The 21,413-nt window shown below is 34.0% G+C and overlaps 5 protein-coding genes across 10 annotated transcripts; 1 reads left to right on the top strand and 4 right to left on the bottom strand.

Annotated features, from left to right (window-relative positions):
* On the bottom strand, positions 1-3,448 carry LOC108480586 (protein transport protein SFT2). Of its 3 annotated transcripts, XM_017783630.2 has the most exons (5): positions 3,055-3,448; positions 1,425-1,692; positions 1,233-1,337; positions 914-1,020; positions 1-307 (listed from the first exon to the last, which is right to left on the bottom strand). In XM_017783630.2, exons 1-5 carry the CDS (start codon positions 3,246-3,248, stop codon positions 259-261), a joined length of 723 nt encoding a protein of 240 aa, XP_017639119.1. In that variant the 5' UTR covers positions 3,249-3,448; the 3' UTR covers positions 1-258. The 3 variants fall into 3 exon arrangements, with proteins under 3 accessions (XP_017639119.1, XP_052885963.1, XP_017639121.1); XM_053030003.1 differs by lacking the exon at positions 1,233-1,337; XM_017783632.2 differs by lacking the exon at positions 1-307 and having other exon boundaries at positions 685-1,020.
* Positions 3,449-4,181: 733 nt separating this feature from the next.
* LOC108482272 (peptidyl-prolyl cis-trans isomerase FKBP16-1, chloroplastic) lies at positions 4,182-6,366 on the bottom strand. 2 transcript variants are annotated; one of them, XM_017785398.2, is made up of 8 exons: positions 6,231-6,366; positions 5,587-5,796; positions 5,426-5,460; positions 5,208-5,301; positions 5,011-5,071; positions 4,781-4,826; positions 4,477-4,547; positions 4,182-4,391 (listed from the first exon to the last, which is right to left on the bottom strand). In XM_017785398.2, the coding sequence occupies exons 2-8, from the start codon at positions 5,766-5,768 to the stop codon at positions 4,314-4,316; spliced, it is 567 nt and encodes a 188-aa protein (XP_017640887.1). In that variant the 5' UTR covers positions 5,769-5,796; positions 6,231-6,366; the 3' UTR covers positions 4,182-4,313. The 2 variants fall into 2 exon arrangements, with proteins under 2 accessions (XP_017640887.1, XP_017640886.1); XM_017785397.2 differs by having other exon boundaries at positions 5,587-5,760; positions 6,231-6,361.
* Positions 6,367-8,020: 1,654 nt separating this feature from the next.
* Positions 8,021-11,279, top strand: LOC108483054 (heat shock cognate protein 80-like). The gene is made up of 3 exons (XM_017786238.2): positions 8,021-8,341; positions 9,029-9,170; positions 9,274-11,279. Exons 1-3 carry the CDS (start codon positions 8,219-8,221, stop codon positions 11,106-11,108), a joined length of 2,100 nt encoding a protein of 699 aa, XP_017641727.1. The 5' UTR covers positions 8,021-8,218; the 3' UTR covers positions 11,109-11,279.
* Positions 11,280-12,460: 1,181 nt separating this feature from the next.
* LOC108480154 (calcineurin B-like protein 3) lies at positions 12,461-15,428 on the bottom strand. Of its 3 annotated transcripts, none has more exons than XM_017783047.2 (10): positions 15,282-15,428; positions 14,578-14,640; positions 14,335-14,489; positions 14,092-14,174; positions 13,876-13,935; positions 13,662-13,770; positions 13,383-13,435; positions 13,203-13,283; positions 12,992-13,104; positions 12,461-12,876 (listed from the first exon to the last, which is right to left on the bottom strand). In XM_017783047.2, exons 3-10 carry the CDS (start codon positions 14,456-14,458, stop codon positions 12,819-12,821), a joined length of 681 nt encoding a protein of 226 aa, XP_017638536.1. In that variant the 5' UTR covers positions 14,459-14,489; positions 14,578-14,640; positions 15,282-15,428; the 3' UTR covers positions 12,461-12,818. The 3 variants fall into 3 exon arrangements, with proteins under 3 accessions (XP_017638536.1, XP_017638537.1, XP_017638538.1); XM_017783048.2 differs by having other exon boundaries at positions 14,578-14,673; positions 15,282-15,394; XM_017783049.2 differs by having other exon boundaries at positions 15,198-15,394.
* A 1,804-nt stretch (positions 15,429-17,232) lies between these two features.
* On the bottom strand, positions 17,233-21,095 carry LOC108483194 (farnesyl pyrophosphate synthase-like). The gene is made up of 12 exons (XM_017786461.2): positions 20,433-21,095; positions 19,742-19,766; positions 19,540-19,655; positions 19,336-19,422; positions 19,054-19,170; positions 18,870-18,958; positions 18,721-18,772; positions 18,330-18,425; positions 18,060-18,104; positions 17,889-17,978; positions 17,724-17,795; positions 17,233-17,640 (listed from the first exon to the last, which is right to left on the bottom strand). The coding sequence occupies exons 1-12, from the start codon at positions 20,541-20,543 to the stop codon at positions 17,512-17,514; spliced, it is 1,029 nt and encodes a 342-aa protein (XP_017641950.1). The 5' UTR covers positions 20,544-21,095; the 3' UTR covers positions 17,233-17,511.
* Between the last annotated feature and the right edge of the window lie 318 nt (positions 21,096-21,413).

Raw genomic sequence — 21,413 nt, forward strand, 5'->3', positions numbered from 1 at the left:
TTTCTTATCTGGTAAATTTCACTCTCTTGAATGATGGGTTAAGGTTGAAAACATAAACACAAAAGGTAATGAAATGAAATGAGTTATACATGGAAAGGAATGATGGAGAATAGTAGCTCATTATTCTTTTCTCCCAATTTTCCAAATTAAAAAACATACCCCTAATGATTGCTAGATAATATCCCATCATATGAACTGATAATATTTATTTTCCAGAATGTGACATAGAAGCTACTTACACATCCATCCCATCTCCCCCTAGTCGGTTTCAGCTGTGATATTTGAGAAGCTTGAAAATCCCAAGATACTAGAATCAGATACAACCAACACACATTTAATGCCAGATCTACTTCAGACTTGTATGCAGATCCATGTTCACAAAAGGATGGAAGCACACATGGTCATGGATCATAGGACATTGCCAATTTGCTTCCATCAGCCAACATAAAAACACAGTACCCTATCAATCAACTAGTGCATATAATACTATAGCCTCATCTGTCACCCTTCAATACTTTTAGCTTTAGCTCTTCAATTTTGAAAGAAAAATGAACTATCTATGGTTATATAAAACAACCACAACTCTAGTCACTTAGACTTGGCTCAGGGATACCAAAATGGTATAAATATATATATACATGAGTAGATAAGCCTAAACATATTGCAGACCAAAATGGACAGGAATAAAACCAATGAGTCGTGCTGTTATTGGATTGAAATTTGGTGTTAACTCGTTCCAAAAAAATTAGACACATCTAAAGGTACACTCTTCGAACTTTTTCTTTCAGGAAAATACCGGTAACAACAATGATGTGAACATGGAAGCAATAAAGCTATGTACCTAAGACCATTAAAGTCTCAACTATCAGAGATGTGTACAAGGCAAAAGCAAAGTCAAAGTAAATCAGGTCACCTCCCAAAACATCTTGACACTGAAGAGGTAAGAGCAGAGGTGAGAAATTTGAGCCCAGCAGACCCACCAGGGAAGTAAGAAACAGCATAGTATGCAAGTGCAAGGACCTAGAATTTTCACGGAAACAGAAAAGAAATTGATATCAAACCAGAAGATTGAACTGCCGCTAAGTTAATTAATTATATATCAGCTGATCATTTGACAAACCTAACCTAACAAGCTTAAGGAAAAAAAAAAAAAAAGAGGCATGATAAGAATAATAGACTACTACGGGATCCTTAGAATAGCGAAAATGACACAAGTAAAAGAACCAGTATACCTGAACAACAGAAAAAAGCACAGAAAGAATGTAGCTATGAAGCACCATGGAAACATACATGGTGCCCACCATACTTCCAATAAATCCTAATGTAAAAGGAAGCCTCTGCAGATATGGTGTGAAAATCCAAAATTAAAAACCAAAATGGTAAAAGATTTAAAAACAAAATATCTAAATATAGCATATATGTACCTCTTTCGATGACATGTGGGCCAACTGATTCTTTGGGCCTCTGAGAGCAAAGAATGATCCAATGATAAAGCCACATCCAAGGGTAAAGCAGATTGCAAATTTTTGGGGCAAGAGCACCATGACTGGAAGAAACATGGTAAAAGCAATGAAAACAAAAAAGACCCCAGCTGCCAGAAATAAACCAAAGTAGATGAATGCTTTTCCTGAAGGGACACTACTTGTGGCAGATTGGAGATTCCCAGGGAGATCTCTCACCCCTTTTGAAACACTGGAACACGAGGAACCAAACCAAAAAAAATTGCATTAACAGAAGAATATGAACTTATGAGTTATGCGATGTACCAATCCATTTTTATTTTAATTTAACAGGTTTTAATTAAATATGAAAAAGTAATTGCTCTTTCACAACTACAGTTAATACAAAATTGGAAATATGCCAACTTATGGTAAAAGCAGCAGGTTGCTAGCATTTACATTTGGATACTAATTTCAGTGATTGTGTTGCAGTGGGGGTAATAAGGAGGAATAATACATTCTGGAGATAAATAGAAAGACATGGAATCTACAAGTACCAGCAATTGAACTATCCTCAACTACAAGCAAAACAAGGCACCAAACAGTTCACTATTTTACTCCAGGTAGCAAACATATCAATGACCAATAGTCACAGGTCTTCGCTTTGGTAGAGATGCGTTAAGTTCACCATTTGAACACCAGACCACAGCACTGCCAAGGACAGCCCTAAACAGCATACACGAATAACCAAGATACAACAGTTGATTTAATGATTGAACTCAGTTAACTCATAAAAGAACTGCTTCTATTGTTAGTCACATCGTTTTCAACTCATAAACTGGCAATATATACTAGATCTATATTAATCTTACTATCTACTTGTTGCTCAAACCAACCCAATTAACATTAAGTAGATACATGCTCTGATAAACACTTAGTCCTATAACATAATGGAAAATAAAACTCGATCTCAAGGTTTTTATCAACTGAAAGACCTAATAATACTGTATTATTTCTTGTTCACCCATCTATCCTCTTATTCTAAAACCAACTAAAGTCACAATGCCATTTTTGACAGGATAACACTCAACAGAACAGAGGAAATCCAAGCCGAGGCTTGCACATATGCTATACGAGTTCACTTCCTATTAGGCAAAGTGATGACTGTTAACAAAATCAAACAAAGATCTTCAAACTTAATTAAATTGGCCAGATGCTTACAAATCAAAATGAATGATCATTTATCCCACTCCAATTCACCAACAACATAAACTCCACCAAGGTAATGCAAAGTCAAACTTCCCATATTTTGAATAATACTTAGATCCATGATCCTAAATCAAATTGGCGAAAAAGTAAAAATAACCATGACATAACAGTCAATTTCACTAAAGTTTTTTTTTTTTTTTTAACTACATCCCATAAAATAAAACACCAATGATCCAAATCCCATTCTCCTAGACCACAAAAACAAATAAACACAAAGCTCGATTTGCAATGTCAAAAAAAGAAGAAGCCCCATAGTTAATTCAACCAAACTAAACCTAAGAACACATAAAATTTGATGGTTCATCTTTACAGATAAAAAGAAAAGGGGGGGATGATGAAGACTTACACATTGAAGGTACCAGTGACAGTATCATTGGCGGACCTCGCAGCAGACTCAAGATCAAACCCAAACACAGTTGTAGTTCCCTCTTCTGCTTCTTTTGAAGCAGCATATGAGTTCCAATCTGATAAAAGAGATGACCCTTCTTTTCCCTGCTCCTCATCATTCCCACTACTGCCGCCTGAGAACCAAGCTCGCATTTTTTTTTTTAAATTTTTGGTTTTGGTTTCTTGAAAAGAAAAAAGCTCTAAAGATTCAGCCTTTCAGTTGGGGTTCTTTTTGGATTAGTTAAGGGCTGGGAGCGGTGAGGTTGCTGTATGAGAATAAACCGTCCCACGAGAGACCTTAGTAAGGAAGGAAACTCGGTGCTTTTGGTTCCTTATTTCTGGTTTGACAAGTTAACGGTGTCGTTTTAATGTCAAATATTTTATTTTATTTTTATAAATTACCGCTTATTACAACGGTATTAACGGTTGAAAAATTAAGTAAATAAAATTAATTTATAAAATCTACATTTTATCTTTATTTTAAAACATTTTATGTTATTTTCAACAAATTCAAGGTCACTTTGCACATTTAAAAATATAGAAATAACTTCTACTATTAAATATAAAATATAAATTATCATAAATAAATAAAAGTGGTTCATAAATTCCATAAATTATGGAATAGACTTACAAAAATAAATGTGGAGTTCTTAAATAAATAAAAGTGGTTCATAAATTCCATAAATTATGGAATAGTCTTACAAAAATAAATGTGGAGTTCTTGAAAGGATAATATTTTAAAATAAATAAAATAAAATAAAATTCGATAGAAGTTTCTTAATATTATCATTTTCAGAAAGGAAAAGATGGATTCATCATTTATCACTTTTAATAGATTGAAAATAATTGAGACATATATTCGAATGCACTGAAGTACATTATCCTTCTATTTATGAGTTAGGGAGGGACTATGGGTAGATATGATCAAAATCTATAATGAAATTGTTTAAAAAAATAAATAATAATAATGTAAGTCTTTTGCTTTTCAGTTTACACTACCACTTCTGCTAGTACTGTATATAAGAAAATATTATCCCAATTAAAGGTATCATCTCAAAGATTAAAAATAAGCTCCCACAGCTGCAGTTGCTGAGAAAATTTTGAATCTGATATTATAAGTAATGCAGTAATGTATGGCTTACAATGTCTCATTTACGTCATTTCTTCTACTACTGGCTATTTAGAGAAGGAAAAACATAGTTTCTCACACAACAACCTTTATAATATCTTCAGAAGCTGGACCTCAAAGATCAAAGGTTCTTTGGCATGAGATAAGAGGCTACGCCGAGGACCGAACTGCAATCAAACACAACAACAAATGTAACAAAACCGGTTTGCCTAAAATTAATGCTTTATTAAACAAAAGAATCACGGTTGAAACCTCATCAGGAATCGGTTTCAAGTTTTCATTGATGTATCCCACGGAAGGAGGTATCAATGCTCTTCTCTTTCCTGAAAAGAGAAAGTACAGAACAAACCAGTGGAAATGGTGGTCACGAAATTTGGCTCAAAGTGTCATTAAGTACAAAGACTAGCAACAATATTCGCCTCAACCAAGTTGTCGAAATCCATGCCCAATTATCAATGCATGTATGCACAAGAAAAGATTATGGCTTTTCTGTCCCTTTTTTCCTTGTAATATTGTAGTGGCAGTAGGCAATTATAATGATCAAGAATCCATGTACCTCCAACCTTCATGCCCGTCAAAACATCCTTCAAGCCCTTTATAATCTGTCAGATGAAGAAACCAGTTAAAGAATCCTTGATGTAAATTAAAATGGCGATCTCGTAGGTTCCACTTTTGATGAGTATTTGCAGAATGATTGGAAATTATCTTGCTCAAGTGAAAGAATGTAGTTGGCAACAACATAGTGATGATGCTATGGTATCGACATTAACGGAAACAGGAACACACCTGGTTCTCATCCAAAGGAAGGGTGACAGGAGAGCTTTCTCCACTGAATTGATCCACAGTGCTGTTAAGTTTCCCACAGAACAGAGGCAGGTCAGACTGGATCAAACATCATGTGTTTCAACTAATGAAGTGGCGAATTGATAAAAGAAACTCCACATTAGTTAAGTTCAGGATTTTTGTGATTTCAAGTTTTCAACCTGTGAACGAAATATCCATTTGATCGTCGGCAGACATAGTTTACTTGTACATAGTCTCCGTCACGAGCTTGCCGTCCCTCCCCTTCAATAATTTCTAGAAAGAAAAAGCTAGGGAATTAAGTATGATCTTTATTAGAAAAACTTGAGCATTTCACTCATAATTCTTGTTTATCTGATAAGAACTACACTTTCGTGAAAGATTTGGAGTTCCATCATACCTTGAATTCTCACCCCACTGGAAAGCTTCAATGTCCTGAACACCTCAAAGTTCAACTCCAAAGTAACAATCTTCGGTGAGAACCGATGAAAATCACCAAATAGAAGAATAAAGATAATGGAATGGCTAGAAAGATAATAATCAACACATACAACAATTTACCGAATCACTTCAGGTTCATTCATATCTTGCATCGGGGCAGCAAAAAGAGGATAAATACACAACGATATGGGACTGAACCCCATAAGCTGCAAAAACACCCTCCTAGGCAAACTTTTTACTGATACAGAAGGGTGCCGGCTATGCGAGCCCTTAATCGTAACATCCTTGTGCTGTCTGTCCATAATATTACAGGCTCAGGTGCTTAGCATTCTAGCAAAAGTAATATGACCATGATGGGAAATGCTACTGAAGGAACACAAATGCATATAACAAACATACCTCCAATAAATGAAATAAGCATACACAATGTAAAGGTAAAAGTAGTCAGATTAACTCAAAAACTATGCAAATTATCCCCTGTATATTAGATTAATGAGCAAACTAGTCCTTTCTAATAAAATTTGATACAATTGACTAACAAAATGCCACACTATGCTATCATATTTGAGGGATTTCTGATGAGAAACGTAAAGAGTAGTTTTGCAAGTCTTTTGATTTCTGATTAGAATCCACTACCATTGATCTGATTTTCAAAGTAGGTAAAATTGACTAAGATTGAGAATCGTGAAGAGAAAACAAGAATGCTTTCTCTACCAGAAAATATAAGATATAGAAGTAAAGAACTGAAAAGAAAAAAACAGTACCTTGGTGGGAAGTTAAAAGAACAGGGCAACTGTTGTAAGGTCTGAAATGGAAGAGCTTGTAATTGCAGGTGCATGTCTCGTAAACAAATGAATGCTGTTTTTTCAAAGGATGTAATAACGGATGAGGCAACCCCATAGTTAATAAGGAAAAAGACTTAAAAGGGCTTGCAATTGCCTGCGAACCGTCTCAACAACCTTTTTAATTCCACAGCCAATGGCCTTTTGCCACGTCAAAATGTGTTCACTTTTTTCCTATATTTTTCTATTTCTTTTTTAAGTTAGTACGAGTCTGTCTGACCCAGTAAAAGTGCCCAATTTTTTGGTTCACTTAATTTGTACCAATTTTAAATGTCTTCCTCTACTTTTAATTTGTTTTCTACTTTATGTAATTTGAAAACTAAAACTCAATTAATAAACTATTAATAAATTTTTGTTAAATTTAAATATTTAATATTTTATCATGATTTAAAAATTAAAGTTGAATTTATAACACATTCAAATATAATAGAAGCTCAACTTTAAATTTAAATTAAGTGGAATTAAGTTTTAAGTCACGAGGTAAAGGGACTAAAGGCAAAATTAGATCATATTTTTATTAACAATTCAACACAAAAGCAAACCATTGTCAAGAAATTTGTTTTTTTTCCTTCAATTTAAATTGCGAAGAAAAATATTTAAATAATTTTTTACTCTTTTAAATTTAAAATTTAGTTTCTATACTTTAATTTTGAGACATTGACTCCTTGTACTCTTTTTATTTAAAATATTGATCCCATTAAAGTTAACAATATCAAAACTAAAATATTTATTTAGCCTTCAACATTTACAGTCTTTTTCCGATTCGGTCCTCACACTTTAAAAGTACATAAAAATTTAATAATTATTTTTATATATTTTAAAAAAACATAAATATTTATTTTTATTTTTATATTTATATTTTAAATTAAAATTTATATTTTAAAAAATAAAAATTCTTTAAAATTCAAAAATATAAATGATTTGAAAAATATAAATAAAAATTTCAATATTAAATATTTTCGAAATCCAATTGAACTTGCCAGTCAAACTGGGAATTGATTGGGTTAGCGGTCCGATGAGAGTTAAAAAATCGATTGCCCACAAACTGGTCTGGACTAGTTGATCTAAGGGTGTAAATGAAATACTGGTGTTTGGAAGCTACTTGAGTTCGACTAAAAAAAATTGAATTTGATTCGGTAATTATCGAGCTGAGCTCAAGCTCGAGCAACTTAAGCTATCGATCAAGCCCAATTCTAACTTAATAATACTTAATTCGAACGGCTTGTAAGCCTTATCGAACTTTTCATATTTTTATATCATTAAAATTACATTATTGACCTTAATATGTATTATTAGCCCTAAGTTTAATTATTGAGTCGAACTTGAATTAGAACTTGAGAACAAAAATTGGTAAATGAGCTTAATTGAGCTCAAGCTCGAATAGCTTGACTATATCTTGAGTCGAACTTGAGCTTAAAAATAAATGCTTAACCAAGATTGAGTTGAATATCAAGCTTCAAATCTTGAGTCTAGCTCGACAGTAATTAAATTCAGCTCGGCTTGATTACACCTACATTAAACCGAGTTAAAAAATTAGTTAAATTAACAATTAAACCAATTTTAAACTTTTTTTAAATATTATAACTATACCGTAACGTAAAAAAAAAAAATTAAACACGTCCCACTGCCTCAAACTCACCACCGCCACAAACCCACCTATGAGAAAATTTTCACATATTTAAACCTGCATAGTGAGAGAGAGAGAATAGAAAAAGTAAAACCCAAACGCACATCCCTCCAAAACTATTTGATAAAAATAGCAAAAGAGAAGCATCTAGAACGAACTCTTCTTCCATAAAGTCTCGTTACAGGCGATTTCAAAAATCCCCCAACTTTAACCTAACCATTCGCTTCTGCTTCTGATATTTCTTTAGGTTGTGTTTGGTATCGTCATTTTAGATTTATCATCAATGGCGGAGACTGAAACGTTTGCCTTTCAAGCTGAGATCAATCAGCTTCTCAGCTTGATTATCAACACTTTCTACAGTAACAAGGAGATCTTTCTTCGTGAACTCATCAGCAATTCTTCCGATGTAAGCTTCTGGTTTTTTTTTTGAGTACTTCTTTCTGCATTTTTTATGAATGATTTAACTAGTTTATGATTCTTTTTTTATGTAAAAGATCTTGCTCATTAATTTAAATACAGAAATTGTGGGGTCTTTTTTTATGCTTGTCATGTTCTGTTTTTGGAATAAAAATCTCTGTTTTATGAAATGAATACTGCTTGCTGTTAGTATGACATTGCAATCTTTTCTGGACTGCAAGAGAGTGAAGTAACTTCTTATTTTTCATGAAGAGAGTCAAATAACTTAATAATCTTATTTTCTATGTTGCGTGGTTGGAATAAAAATCTTTGTTTTATGAAACTCAATTAAATTTGAGCCTTTTCTGGTTTGTATGACGGAAATGATTCATGTTTTGTGATTGGAATAAAAAATCTCTGTTTTATGAAACTCGATGAATCCTACTTGCTGTTAGTATGACATTTGGGTTTGTATGACTCTTAAGAGATTGAAATGAGAATGTATAACAAATGGTAATGAGCGAAATAATTTCTTATTTGTTATGTTTTGTAATGAAGATCTCTGTTTTGTGGAACTCAATGAGTTCTACTTGATGTTAGTATCATAGTTGAGTCTTGTTTAGTTCATGATGGTAATGAATGGGATTGGACTTCGTATTGGTTTTTAATTGTTTTAATATTGTAAATGTGCTTGTAGGCCTTAGACAAGATCAGATTTGAGTCTTTGACAGACAAGAGCAAGCTTGATGCTCAGCCAGAGTTGTTCATTCATATTGTGCCAGACAAGACTAATAACACCCTATCAATCATTGATAGTGGTGTTGGCATGACCAAGGCTGGTAAGTGATTTGTAATTTATTGATTACTTGTATATTTATTGGTGTATTGTTGTCTTTCAAGTAAAAAGAGGTGGTTAATGTGAATTCTCGTCTGGTTTTGCAGATTTGGTGAACAATTTGGGTACCATCGCAAGGTCTGGCACCAAGGAGTTCATGGAGGCATTGGCTGCTGGTGCAGATGTTAGTATGATCGGACAATTTGGTGTTGGTTTCTACTCAGCTTATTTGGTTGCTGAGAAAGTTGTTGTTACCACAAAGCACAATGACGATGAGCAGTATGTGTGGGAGTCTCAAGCTGGGGGTTCGTTCACTGTCACTAGGGATACCACTGGAGAGAGCATTGGTAGAGGTACTAAGATCACTCTTTTCTTGAAAGAGGATCAGCTTGAGTATCTTGAGGAGCGCCGACTCAAGGATTTGATTAAGAAACACTCTGAATTCATTAGCTATCCTATTTCTCTTTGGATTGAGAAGACAATTGAGAAAGAGATTTCTGATGATGAGGATGAGGAGGAAAAGAAGGATGAAGAAGGCAAAGTTGAGGATGTTGATGAGGAGAAGGAGAAGGAAGAAAAGAAAAAGAAGAAGATTAAGGAGGTGTCACATGAGTGGTCATTGGTTAACAAGCAGAAGCCTATTTGGATGAGGAAGCCAGAGGAAATTACCAAGGAGGAATATGCTGCTTTCTACAAGAGTCTTACAAATGACTGGGAAGAGCATTTGGCTGTCAAGCACTTTTCAGTTGAGGGGCAGCTTGAGTTCAAGGCTATCCTCTTTGTTCCTAAGAGGGCTCCTTTTGACCTCTTTGACACAAGGAAAAAGCCAAACAACATCAAGCTTTATGTCAGACGTGTCTTTATCATGGACAACTGTGAAGAGCTGATCCCTGAATTCCTTGGCTTTGTGAAGGGTATTGTTGACTCAGAGGACCTTCCTCTCAACATCTCGAGAGAAATGTTGCAGCAAAACAAGATCTTGAAGGTTATACGCAAGAACTTGGTGAAGAAGTGCATCGAGCTCTTCTTTGAAATTGCTGAGAACAAAGAAGATTACAACAAGTTCTATGAGGCTTTCTCGAAAAACCTCAAGCTTGGTATCCATGAGGACTCTCAAAACAGAAACAAGATTGCTGAATTGCTCCGGTATCACTCTACCAAGAGTGGTGATGAGATGACCAGCTTGAAGGACTATGTGACCAGAATGAAGGAGGGTCAGAATGACATCTATTACATCACTGGCGAGAGCAAAAAGGCTGTTGAGAACTCTCCCTTCCTTGAGAAGTTAAAGAAGAAGGGTTATGAGGTTCTCTTCATGGTTGATGCTATCGATGAGTATGCAGTTGGTCAGCTCAAGGAATTTGAGGGCAAAAAGCTTGTGTCTGCAACCAAAGAAGGTTTGAAACTTGACGAGAGCGAAGATGAGAAGAAAAAGAAGGAAGCTTTGAAGGAAAAGTTCGAGGGTCTCTGCAAGGTTATCAAGGATGTATTAGGTGACAAGGTTGAAAAGGTTATAGTATCTGACCGTGTGGTTGATTCTCCTTGCTGTTTGGTCACTGGCGAGTATGGTTGGACTGCCAACATGGAGAGAATCATGAAGGCCCAAGCTTTGAGGGATAACAGTATGGCAGGATACATGTCAAGCAAGAAGACGATGGAGATCAACCCCGAGAATCCCATCATGGAAGAGCTGAGAAAGAGAGCTGATACTGACAAGAATGACAAGTCTGTGAAGGACCTTGTTCTGCTCCTCTTTGAGACTGCTCTCCTCACCTCTGGCTTCAGCCTTGATGATCCAAACACCTTCGGCAACAGAATTCACAGGATGTTGAAACTTGGGTTGAGCATCGACGAGGATGCTGGTGATGCAGATGCTGATGCTGACATGCCCCCATTGGAGGATGCAGATGCCGAGGGCAGCAAGATGGAGGAAGTTGACTAAAATCTTAACCATTATTTTGATGCCAACATTCACTAGTATGATCTCTAATTTTGAACGTTCCCTTAGCTTTAATGGTTTTGCAACCGACAGAGGTTTTGGTTATTTTGTCAAACTCTTAAAATGTAGTTTGTTTCTGGAATATATTATATGGCTCTTTTAGTATTTTGCTAATACTAGACATTCTGTTCAACACAAAACATATATGCGCAGAGATCAAAGATCCCACGTTTGACGATTCTATGCCAATGGACATTACAAGGATTCTAAATGAAAAGACAACATCAACTTTATCCAATTAAGTTTTTGTTTCTTGAACTCAATGTATTTTTTAGGGTGAAAGTGTAAATTTGTCGTGTGGGGTAAATTTACCACTTGTTTATATGTGATTAAATTTTGCTAGGTATTTGATCTTTAATGATTTAAAACAAATCTAACTAGAAATTATTTTTCAAATATTTTATTTCAATATTTAATTATTAGTGAATTTATAAAATATTTTTAAAAATAACAAATCAATTTAGAATTCTAAATTAGTGAAGAAATACTTGAAATTTTTAAAAAAAATTATTTTTATGAAATAACTGTTTTATTCATTTTAGTGATATATTATTGTTATTTAGTTTTAAAACAAAATATTAAAAGTAATTTTTAATTTTATTTTGTCATCAAATCATCTTAAATTAAAATTGAATAGCAAAATTCAATCAAAACTCAAAACTTCAGTAACAAAATTCAATGGAATAAAAGTAAAAATATAAAATTATAGAATTAACTCAAAAATATAATTGTAAATGTTAATCAAAATAAAAGATAGTGCACTTAAAAAGAATATATTTTATTAGTTAGAAAAGACTTGATCTAAAAATTTTTATTTAAAAATTTGCATTCCTCAATATTCGGTTCTCTCTTTGTATATATAATGATGATGGTAATTACTTAGTCCAACAAAGTGTACTAATCATTCACAACTAGATGTACCAAAAAAACACGCAACTAGAGTCATCATTTAAGATGATAAATGACGATAAGGTTTTTGTTTAGTTTTTGAAAATATTTTTATTTTTATTTTTATTTTTTGAGAATTTAAATTTGATAAATAAAAATACAATATTATATTCAAGAATGGAATTTCATAGAACTTAGAATAACATGTTAACTTGAAGAAAAACTAGAATCACATGAAAACTAAACATTTTTCACATATTGAGATTGAACCAAAGTTAATAAACCTTGTTAAAGAGCCTGCTTGCTGCAGTGAAATTAATTTTGCATGCTCTTATCCTGTGTTACCATGGGTGTTGTCCTTGTCATAGCCTCATTTTGTTATGGATACACTGAAACCACCACCACCATTTTTGCAATTAAAACACAAGGGTGAATTCCCACTGATTTGTTTATTTATCATATTCTAAGCTCTGATTTAAAAATAAAAAACCAAAGGGAGCATCACTTTTTACATTGCAATACCATAGTGAAAAATACAACCTAAATATTTCAGCACGTCTGGAAGTACCAATTATCCAATAACACTGACAAGAAGAAGAAAAAGAAGATGACGATTGTTCAACTGTTGAATTTAGACCCACACTAGGAATTGTTTTTAACCAATAAACCAGAATATCACATACACTAGCTCTTGGGGCATTCATATTTGAAACCACCTAGAATGAAACAAGCCGGTCTATGGAAGCTTGAATCGAATTGCTGATCTCAGGTATCATCAACTTGAGAGTGGAAAACAAAGCTTGGGAACGTTGTGGTGATGTCCCTGCTCATGTAAAACAAACAATAACAGTTCAAAGTGAGCACATATAGCTAGCAGCAAGTATTTTATGGTTATTCAGCAGCCAATTGTGTTCCATGATAGTGTGTGTAGAACTCACTTAAGGTATTGCAGGGTCATATTTTTCAGAAGGGATGGATGTCGCAAAACAAGGCTTCTCCACTCTTCCTTGTCGATCCTCCCGTCATGTTTTGTATCAGCTTCCTCAAAGGTCTGTTGAAAAGCTCCAAAACTTAACATGTAAAAACTAGAAACGAGATAATGAAAATTACAAGAGATATGACTTCAACTAAATCAGATTTAGTGATCACCTTGTCAATTATACTTTCTATAACATCATCTGAAAGGTTCATGCCAGATTCAGCTAGGGTAGCCACTACCATTTGCTTCACCTATATACAATATATATATATATATATAATTATAATATGAGCTTAAAACAGAACAAATGTAGAATACACAAGATCAAAATAAAAAAGAGTAATACTTACCTCCTGCCTCTCAATAAAACCTTGCTGCTTGAGATCGTATAGTTGAAAAGAGACTGCAAAAGGGTATTAAAGTGAATTATGATGGACAAAGTATACACAGATAGATAATTGAAACTTAAAAAGATAGTTTAGACACATCATCGATGCACAAAAGTCCATAATTCCATTTCCATGCCAGTCATTTAAATCCAACTACTATGTTAACATGATTATGACTTACAGCAAGAGAGGTAAACAGAGAGACAAAGTATACAGATAACTTAAATATTTAACACATACAATCAATCTTATCGTCAATGGGCGCATTTGGATGGAAGACAGAGAGAGCACGAGCAAACTCTTCGAAACCTAGAATTCCATTATGCTTTGTATCAAACAAGTCAAATACCTGCAGTGAAATCAGAAATATATTGACAGCAACTCAGGCAATATGCTAACAAGCATTATTCTATCAAGGATGGGGACAATATTAATTAACATTAGATAAAAATACCCGATCAGCAAACAAGCTCTCCTTTTTGTTTGTTTTGAATAACGCCAATTGGAACTCCTCCTGTCAAATAGTAATATAAATAAACTTAAATACTACAAAGATGAGATGGAAAGAACCAACTCAAGATGAGGAGTGATCATCAAGCCGAAAAACTTGACAAACAAAACAAAAGATATCACTTATATAACAAAATGAGAACTATGAAAAAACAAAGACCTTGTTGATCAGCCCATCATCTATAACAGCACTGCTTATCTTCTTGAAAAGCTCATAAAGTGCTTCTATTTCACTTACACTAACTGCATGAAGATGAGCAAAATGAAAAATTCAGTAGGACTCAAAAACTAAAATAACACAGGCAAAGTCTGAACAAATGTTAAATCAAGCAAAATCATTGATTTTATCACATAAGCAATATAAAAAAACGATTTAAAAAGAAAAGAAAAAATGATAACATACAAACGGTCTCTCTTGCAAGAAGTTCAGGATCAACAAGACCTCTTGATTGCTTGTACAAATCAATATCACAGCATTGCAGCACTGAAGCAAATAAATGCTTCAATCCGTCTATGCACTGCAACATGGTATTCTCTTCACATCAATACACTCCATACCTAGGCAACAGCAAAAGAGACCAGAAATCCCATTCATGTCATTCTTTCCATACACTCGGTCACTCTAAAGGCAAACAACAGGACTAACCTTTTAACCATTTCCTGATTCTGCTGACTGAAGACCAAATATTGGAGTCGGAATTTGACAAAGCTGGAGACCTCAAACTCAAAGTCAAATCAGTATCTGTCTTATAAAATCAAACCATGACATTAACCTTTTAACCTACTTGAATTTTCTTTTGTCCTAACAGTTTTAAAAGCATTCTATAATTGTTTCCCCTTTCTTATCTTTTGTGCATGGAGGAACAAATAAAGAATTAACTCCTCCTTGTCTATTTCTCATACACGGAGATCAACAAAATACAATCAGGCAACGCATACAGCAATATTTTTGCTAACATCCATTCTACAAAATTAAGGGTGACCACAAATCACAAATATTTGCTAACATCCATTCCAGCGTTGCTGTATAAAACAGATAATCTAATAAAGAGAAGTGGTTCAAAATCAAATACCCATAAAATCAAACACATCAAAAGGCCCAATTCAAACACAAGATTATTAACTCCACCACAAATTGAACCTGATCAGGATCCAATCTAATCAATTCCACAAAAACACAAAATTCATTTAAAAGAATATACAAACAAACCGAATTGCCAACTTAATAGATCTATTGAAGCATAGAAAATAATAAAAACTACCTACTTTAATCTCACATAGATTCAAAAAGGTTTCTTTTGAATTATTATCGGGGAACAAACGAATATATGAAAACAAAAATGTTATCACCTTTTGTTAAGAAGAGAGTGCTTAGGGGTAGTATATAAAAGCTATGAAACCGGCGGTGAGTTTAAAGTGAAGGTGGTGATAACAGGGGGTGGAACGGAAGTGGAGATTTCAATAATTTATATGCAGACATGAAAAAACAATAATTTTTTGAATTAATTAATTAAAAATATGACATCATAAATAAATAAAATTAGTGAATTTCGATGGAACGTGTCACGTGACGCTGATACTTTGATAGGAAAGGTTACGGTTTGGTTTGACAAGAAGGGAACTTTTACGTTTTTCATTTCTTTTATTATTATAATTTTTTTTGGTATATTTTATGTTTATAAAATTAATTTTATTCCTAAAAATATGGGGTTAGATTATTATAATAATTATATTATTTGTTTATCTAAAATTTGATATAGTGGTTCAAAAATCACCAAGAAAATCACATTACATCTTATTTTTAAAATATTAATTAAAATGCATCATAATTTTTAATATAACTTGTAAAATTAAAAAAAAATTGGGTTTTGTTTTTTAAATATATCAAAAGAAAATTTTAGTGGATATTCAATTTTACTCTATCTTATTCTGCTACTTAATTTTTTTATTCAGATTCTGTATAACATAGAATTTTCTTCTGGGGTATAAATCAGAGAATAAAATAAAGCAAGCACAACTATCAGTGTTGAAAATGATACAATAAGAAATTAATGTCAGTGTGAACAAAGCTTATGTTTATTTAATTGAAAAAATATATAGTATAACAGTAATTTGATTCCATGTAATATAAACAGGCTTTTAAGGGGGTACATTTGAGGAGAGATTACATATACAAATTGGAACACAAGTTGAAGGAAGCAGTGCAAGTGGTGAAGATCGGTGGGGTTAGTGGTCATGGAGCATGTTAAGGTTGGAACCCACGGAACTAGGCCTTGGCATGTTTGAAACTCTATGGTAACGGCACCTGAAGGAGCCGACGTGGGTGGTGGGGGAGCAGAGGCAGCTGGACCTTACCCCTGCTGTCATTGCTGCTTTGCCTGACCTTGGTGACACGTGATGCACCGTTGGATGCCTCTTTATTTCCTCCAAGTTCATCTCTGTCAGGTTTAGCTGCTGCTTCTTTAGCTCCATTTTTGGAGGGTTTGCTTCCTCATCTTTTTCGCCCATGCCTTTCCCTTTTGTTTTCATCCATAACAAATACATATATACATACATGTCAACGAATTAACAACAATGCATCTCATGCACATTCTTTTCTTTACCTATATACAAGTTTCATAAAGTTTTATCTATCTTCACGTATTTAAATCCACATTTTTTCCACATTTTTATATATAGATCTGACTTTTGTGCATGATTATATAAATTTAAGTTCATAAAAACAACAAAAAAAAATACTCGATTTAACAAGTCAAATCCAAAATTTATATGATAGGTGGAAAACATGCAAATCTCCCAATATATCCCTACATCAAAACACTTGAAGTAAAGAGATGAAAACACAAAAAAGAAGAGCCTTGATAACCTTTGATGATAAGAAAGAAAATTAGGAAGAAGTGTCGTCCACTGCAGCTTCTTCAAGCTTTGTTTTTGTTAGAAATGGGGAGTCGGAATTGAATTACAGTGTATCATCAACTTGATGATCCAACACAAAAACAAAATGAAGTAATGATTAGAATGGAGAAATAGAATAAAAAATAGTTAATTGTTTTTCCCTTTTTTTCTAAAAATTGGTATTGGTTTTCCGTAGCCACATGTGGTTTACTCCCTATCAATAATTTCTTTTTCTAACCACTTTTTTCTAAATTTTGCCTTCCTCGATTTAATTATAAATTTTAGTAATTACTCCACACACCACCACTCCCTAGAATTTGTCATCTAAATCTATTTAATCCAAGCGGTATAGCATATGTACCTATAAAGGCCTATGCCATGATGGTTGGTCCAAGTTCAAGCTAAATTAAGGTACTAAAATGACACATGGGATATCAATTTCATAGCACACAACACAAGTTTTACGAAGTATCACCTGCAAGATACAAATGCTTCATGGTTGTAATAACTATTATTCATTGTTTAACTACCATCTAACCCTCTATTTTTCACTACAACTCTCGAGAGATTCATCATGTGACTACATCATTAGCTATTTATTCCCCTCTAATAGTATAATATCAACACTAAATATATTAGAACTACATAGTCTCCCGTGTTTATTCTCTCTGCTTTGTTTAAGTTTCTATTTTTGCCTCTTGTATATCTTTGCCAGAAAAGATTTCAACACCGCTTGTACTGCTTTGCTTGGATGACCCTCGATTTGTTTCATTATCTTCTCGTAACTCTTGCTCTCGTACTCCTCAAACGCACCCTACAAGTAGGAGTACCACCTATCTGTCAACCAAACAAATATCGCAGCTAATGAATGCAAAAGTAGATTGCACCAGGACAAACCTGAATATCCAGAGTTTGATATAGCTCTTTCACTTTGGCAACACATACTCGATCATCTTTTCCATAGTTCTCCTAAAGATCAAACACATATCGTTAAAGCAAGTCAGGACTATAACTGTTGTATATAATATATATGATATTATCAGAGGTGTATTTCCTGCTTACATATAACAACTTCCTTTGCTCCTCATTAGCACGTTCCAGAGCTTTTACTACCAACCAAGAGCACTTGAAGTCTTCGATATCAGTTCCGACCTAATGGAGAAGAAAAACAGTAGTCAAACCAATTGCATTACCAGATACAGATATCCATATTAGCACAGCCTTGATACTCACCTTGCCAATTACCTCGGGATCACCAAAACAATCTAGAAAATCATCCTGTAAAATGAAAAATTCGTTAGGAAAATACCTAAAAATAATAGATGTTTGCTTACCTAATAGTTGACAGAGATACTCCACCAACAAAAGAAATTGGTTTTAGGAAGTTCCTTTCTAAAGCGACTACAAATGTACCGAGTTTTAGTTTTTTGGTATCAGAAGTTCCTCATATCTCAAGCTGTCAAATTAACTTACAGGAAATCTAGTCTCGAAATTAGTAGTCACCTGTACTTGAAAATAGGTCCCCATTTCAACAAGGACATTCTTCACATCAGAATGATTGTCAAGATTCTCCCCTGCCATAAGCAATGCACATGCAACCTGGTTCATGTGGAGAAAAAAGAAGCAATCAAAGCAGATTAAACATATCGTGATAGAAAACTGTACTTTTTAGTCAGTAGCAGTTATTACTTGTTGAAAAATATGGAAGCAGTGTTTGATCCAATGTAATGACAATAGATACGAGGTTAAATGCTTAAAAAAATGAATGATCAAGATGTACACTAGAAGCAAGAAGCAAGATTGAATGATCATTGATGGCATTACAATTTGGTTTGTCACAGTGGGGTTGCAAATCTTTGGGGAAAAAATTTGACTTGTAACATAGAATACTCACTGGGAGGTAAAATGAGTAATAAGCCGTCTTATACTGAACAATCTTGCGGTGACTGCATGAAACATGCCGTTTGATATGTTAGAAGTGCTAAAAAGAATACCCTCGAGCTTAAGTTACATTTAATGCAACAATTTCAAATACTGTCTTACATTGACAATGAGTACTTTGATAGGTCTTTCTCTCCTTGAAGTGTGGTAATTAAGTCTATCATTTGACCCGAGGCTGTTTGAAATTCCACCTAAATAAAAATAGTTCAGATACACCAGCAGCACCTGATTATATCAAATGCGAGTGAACATCGGCAGTCTGCAGTCAGTGCAACAACAAACTCACCTCATTGAATAAATCTAGTAAATATACATAATAAGGCTTTCCTCTAAAGTGCTTCTTGAGAATTCTGAAGATTTGGTTTCGCAGAATTAAGGCATCACTGATAGCAATCATCCCAACCTACAATGAAACTTTCAGACGTTAGAATTTCCATAGTGCTGAGAAAGCCAACTCCATAGACAGACTCAACTGGTTTGCAAACTGATTTATCCCCAGAAAGCACAAAGGAACAAACAAGATTGTGTTGTAATGTTAGGAAGGGAAGGTCATTCTTTGTTAAGTTACCTGAGGAAGCCTGAACCAACATGGATGACCTCTGCGTGTGTGAGAGCCATCCATGATATCATCGAGAACAAGAAAGTATGCTTGAAGCTGTTCAATGTTAAGAAAAAAAGTCAATTCCAGTAGAACAAAAGTGAAACAACTGTTGCAACTATTGATGAGAATGAGGAAAAATAACAGTAAAGGTTATGTATCCTTAAGGCATACCCATTCAATGCACCAACCAAGGGCACATGCAAGAAAAAATTCATCATCACTCAGCTCTTTCCCTTCTTTCAACAAATTGTAGCTATCAATGACAGACAACCCTCTGTTCAGCTTTCCTGCCAACAATAAAATCATTGAACACCCTTAATAAAGATACTGGTCGCTTATCGATTTTTATTCTGAACTGTGACAGACTTCATACCTCCAGGAACATTGTAATCTAGCATCTGCAGCAAAAGGAGAAACAGGCTATCAGGATTTTCAATTATTCATAAGATACTACTCAAAGAAAGGAGAGGGATGACAACAAGTCCCGAAACAGAAATTATTTAAAGCTTATAAGATCAAATTAACTAATGGGACAGATACACTTCCAATTGCTGGTTCATTACAAGTTTTATTTAAAATCAAAGTTTAATAGTTACAATAAATAAATAAATAAAATCTAGCAGGCCCTGGTAAATTTTCAACAATCAGCTTATGAATTCACAGTTGAAATAATCATGTTATTTCAAATCAAAACCATTTCTTTTTTTCTTTTTGTGTCCATACAAACATCTCAACCTTCCGGGACTAACAAATGATTCACCAATAGCTCCAATCAAACAACTTGATAAACTTTCCAAAATCTTACACACACACACACACTTTTGACACTTATATGCAGAATTACTGCTGCTCCTGCTACCTAGGAACACCAAATTCAAAGTTTATGCAAAAAAAAATAAAAAATAAAAAAAGAAGAAGAAAGCCTTAGTACCTAATCTTTGAAACCAAGAGTATCGAAACAATTAACCCCAGAAAGTGTTCAGCCTTTAGACTAAAGAACAAGAAGAGCCCAATATAAAACAATTCACAACAAAGAAATCAACAAGAGAGAGAGAGGGAATTACACGCTCAACCCATTGGCGAGAATTATCAGTAAACTCAAAAGCTGGGTCATCAAGAAGCTCTGATTTAAGTGCAGAGTAGACCTCCAGAAACTTGGGTTTTATGTCACTCATGTCTGGGTTTTTCCCTCTTCGTTATTTCATATGAAGAAACCACAAAGAGAGACAGCATAAACCACACTAAAGTGAATTGAAAGGTTTATATATATATGAGGGTGGTGGTGTTATAATAAAGGAAAAGGAAGTGGAAAATAACTTGAATAAGGCATGGAAATACGGTTGGCGTGGGAAGAAAAAATGGCAGTGGCTGCATTTTCTAAGTAGGCACTAGATATTTTACCTTCCACTCCACATTCATTCTCGTTTCTGTCAAAACAAATGTTACGTCTCAGATTCTGCCGCAATTGTGGACCCATTTTCTTTTATTTAATGTAAGAACAACCAAGTCTCCCCGAATCCTCCTTAATTTCTGGCCCAAACCCAAAATTTCTCAGCACTCCAAATCTGAATTCAGATTCATTATGTCAACAAATTAACTCACCACAATATCCATTTAACACATTTCTATAAAGCAGAGTGCATCTGTTGAAAATTGGCCACCCATGCTGCTGTGATATTTTTGGTCGAAGTGCATGCAGATTGTAAACATGCTGCAGCAGGTATCCTTGGTGTAACAGCAAGGTTTTCTCTTTAGTTTCATTGTAATTAAACTAGTTGAAAATGAACAAGTTGATGACAGCTTGATACATTATGTGTTGAATGACTAGTTTAGGTGGCTTGTTTATGTGTACAAGCAATGTTTATCAAGTTACTAAGCTACTTAGTGGTAGTAGGTAGTATTTGGTGATGTATTTTGATTCTAAATGTATTGTTTTCTTATTAAATGAGTGAGCACAATGAGCTATCAGCCATAAGCTTCCTTGCTGCACATTTGTGAGCAAGTAAAAATTTTTTCTTGTATCCTGCTGCCTTGTCTTGTGCCCT

This window comes from Gossypium arboreum, chromosome 1 (assembly GCF_025698485.1).
Source record: "Gossypium arboreum isolate Shixiya-1 chromosome 1, ASM2569848v2, whole genome shotgun sequence".
Classification (NCBI taxonomy): Eukaryota; Viridiplantae; Streptophyta; class Magnoliopsida; order Malvales; family Malvaceae; genus Gossypium; species Gossypium arboreum.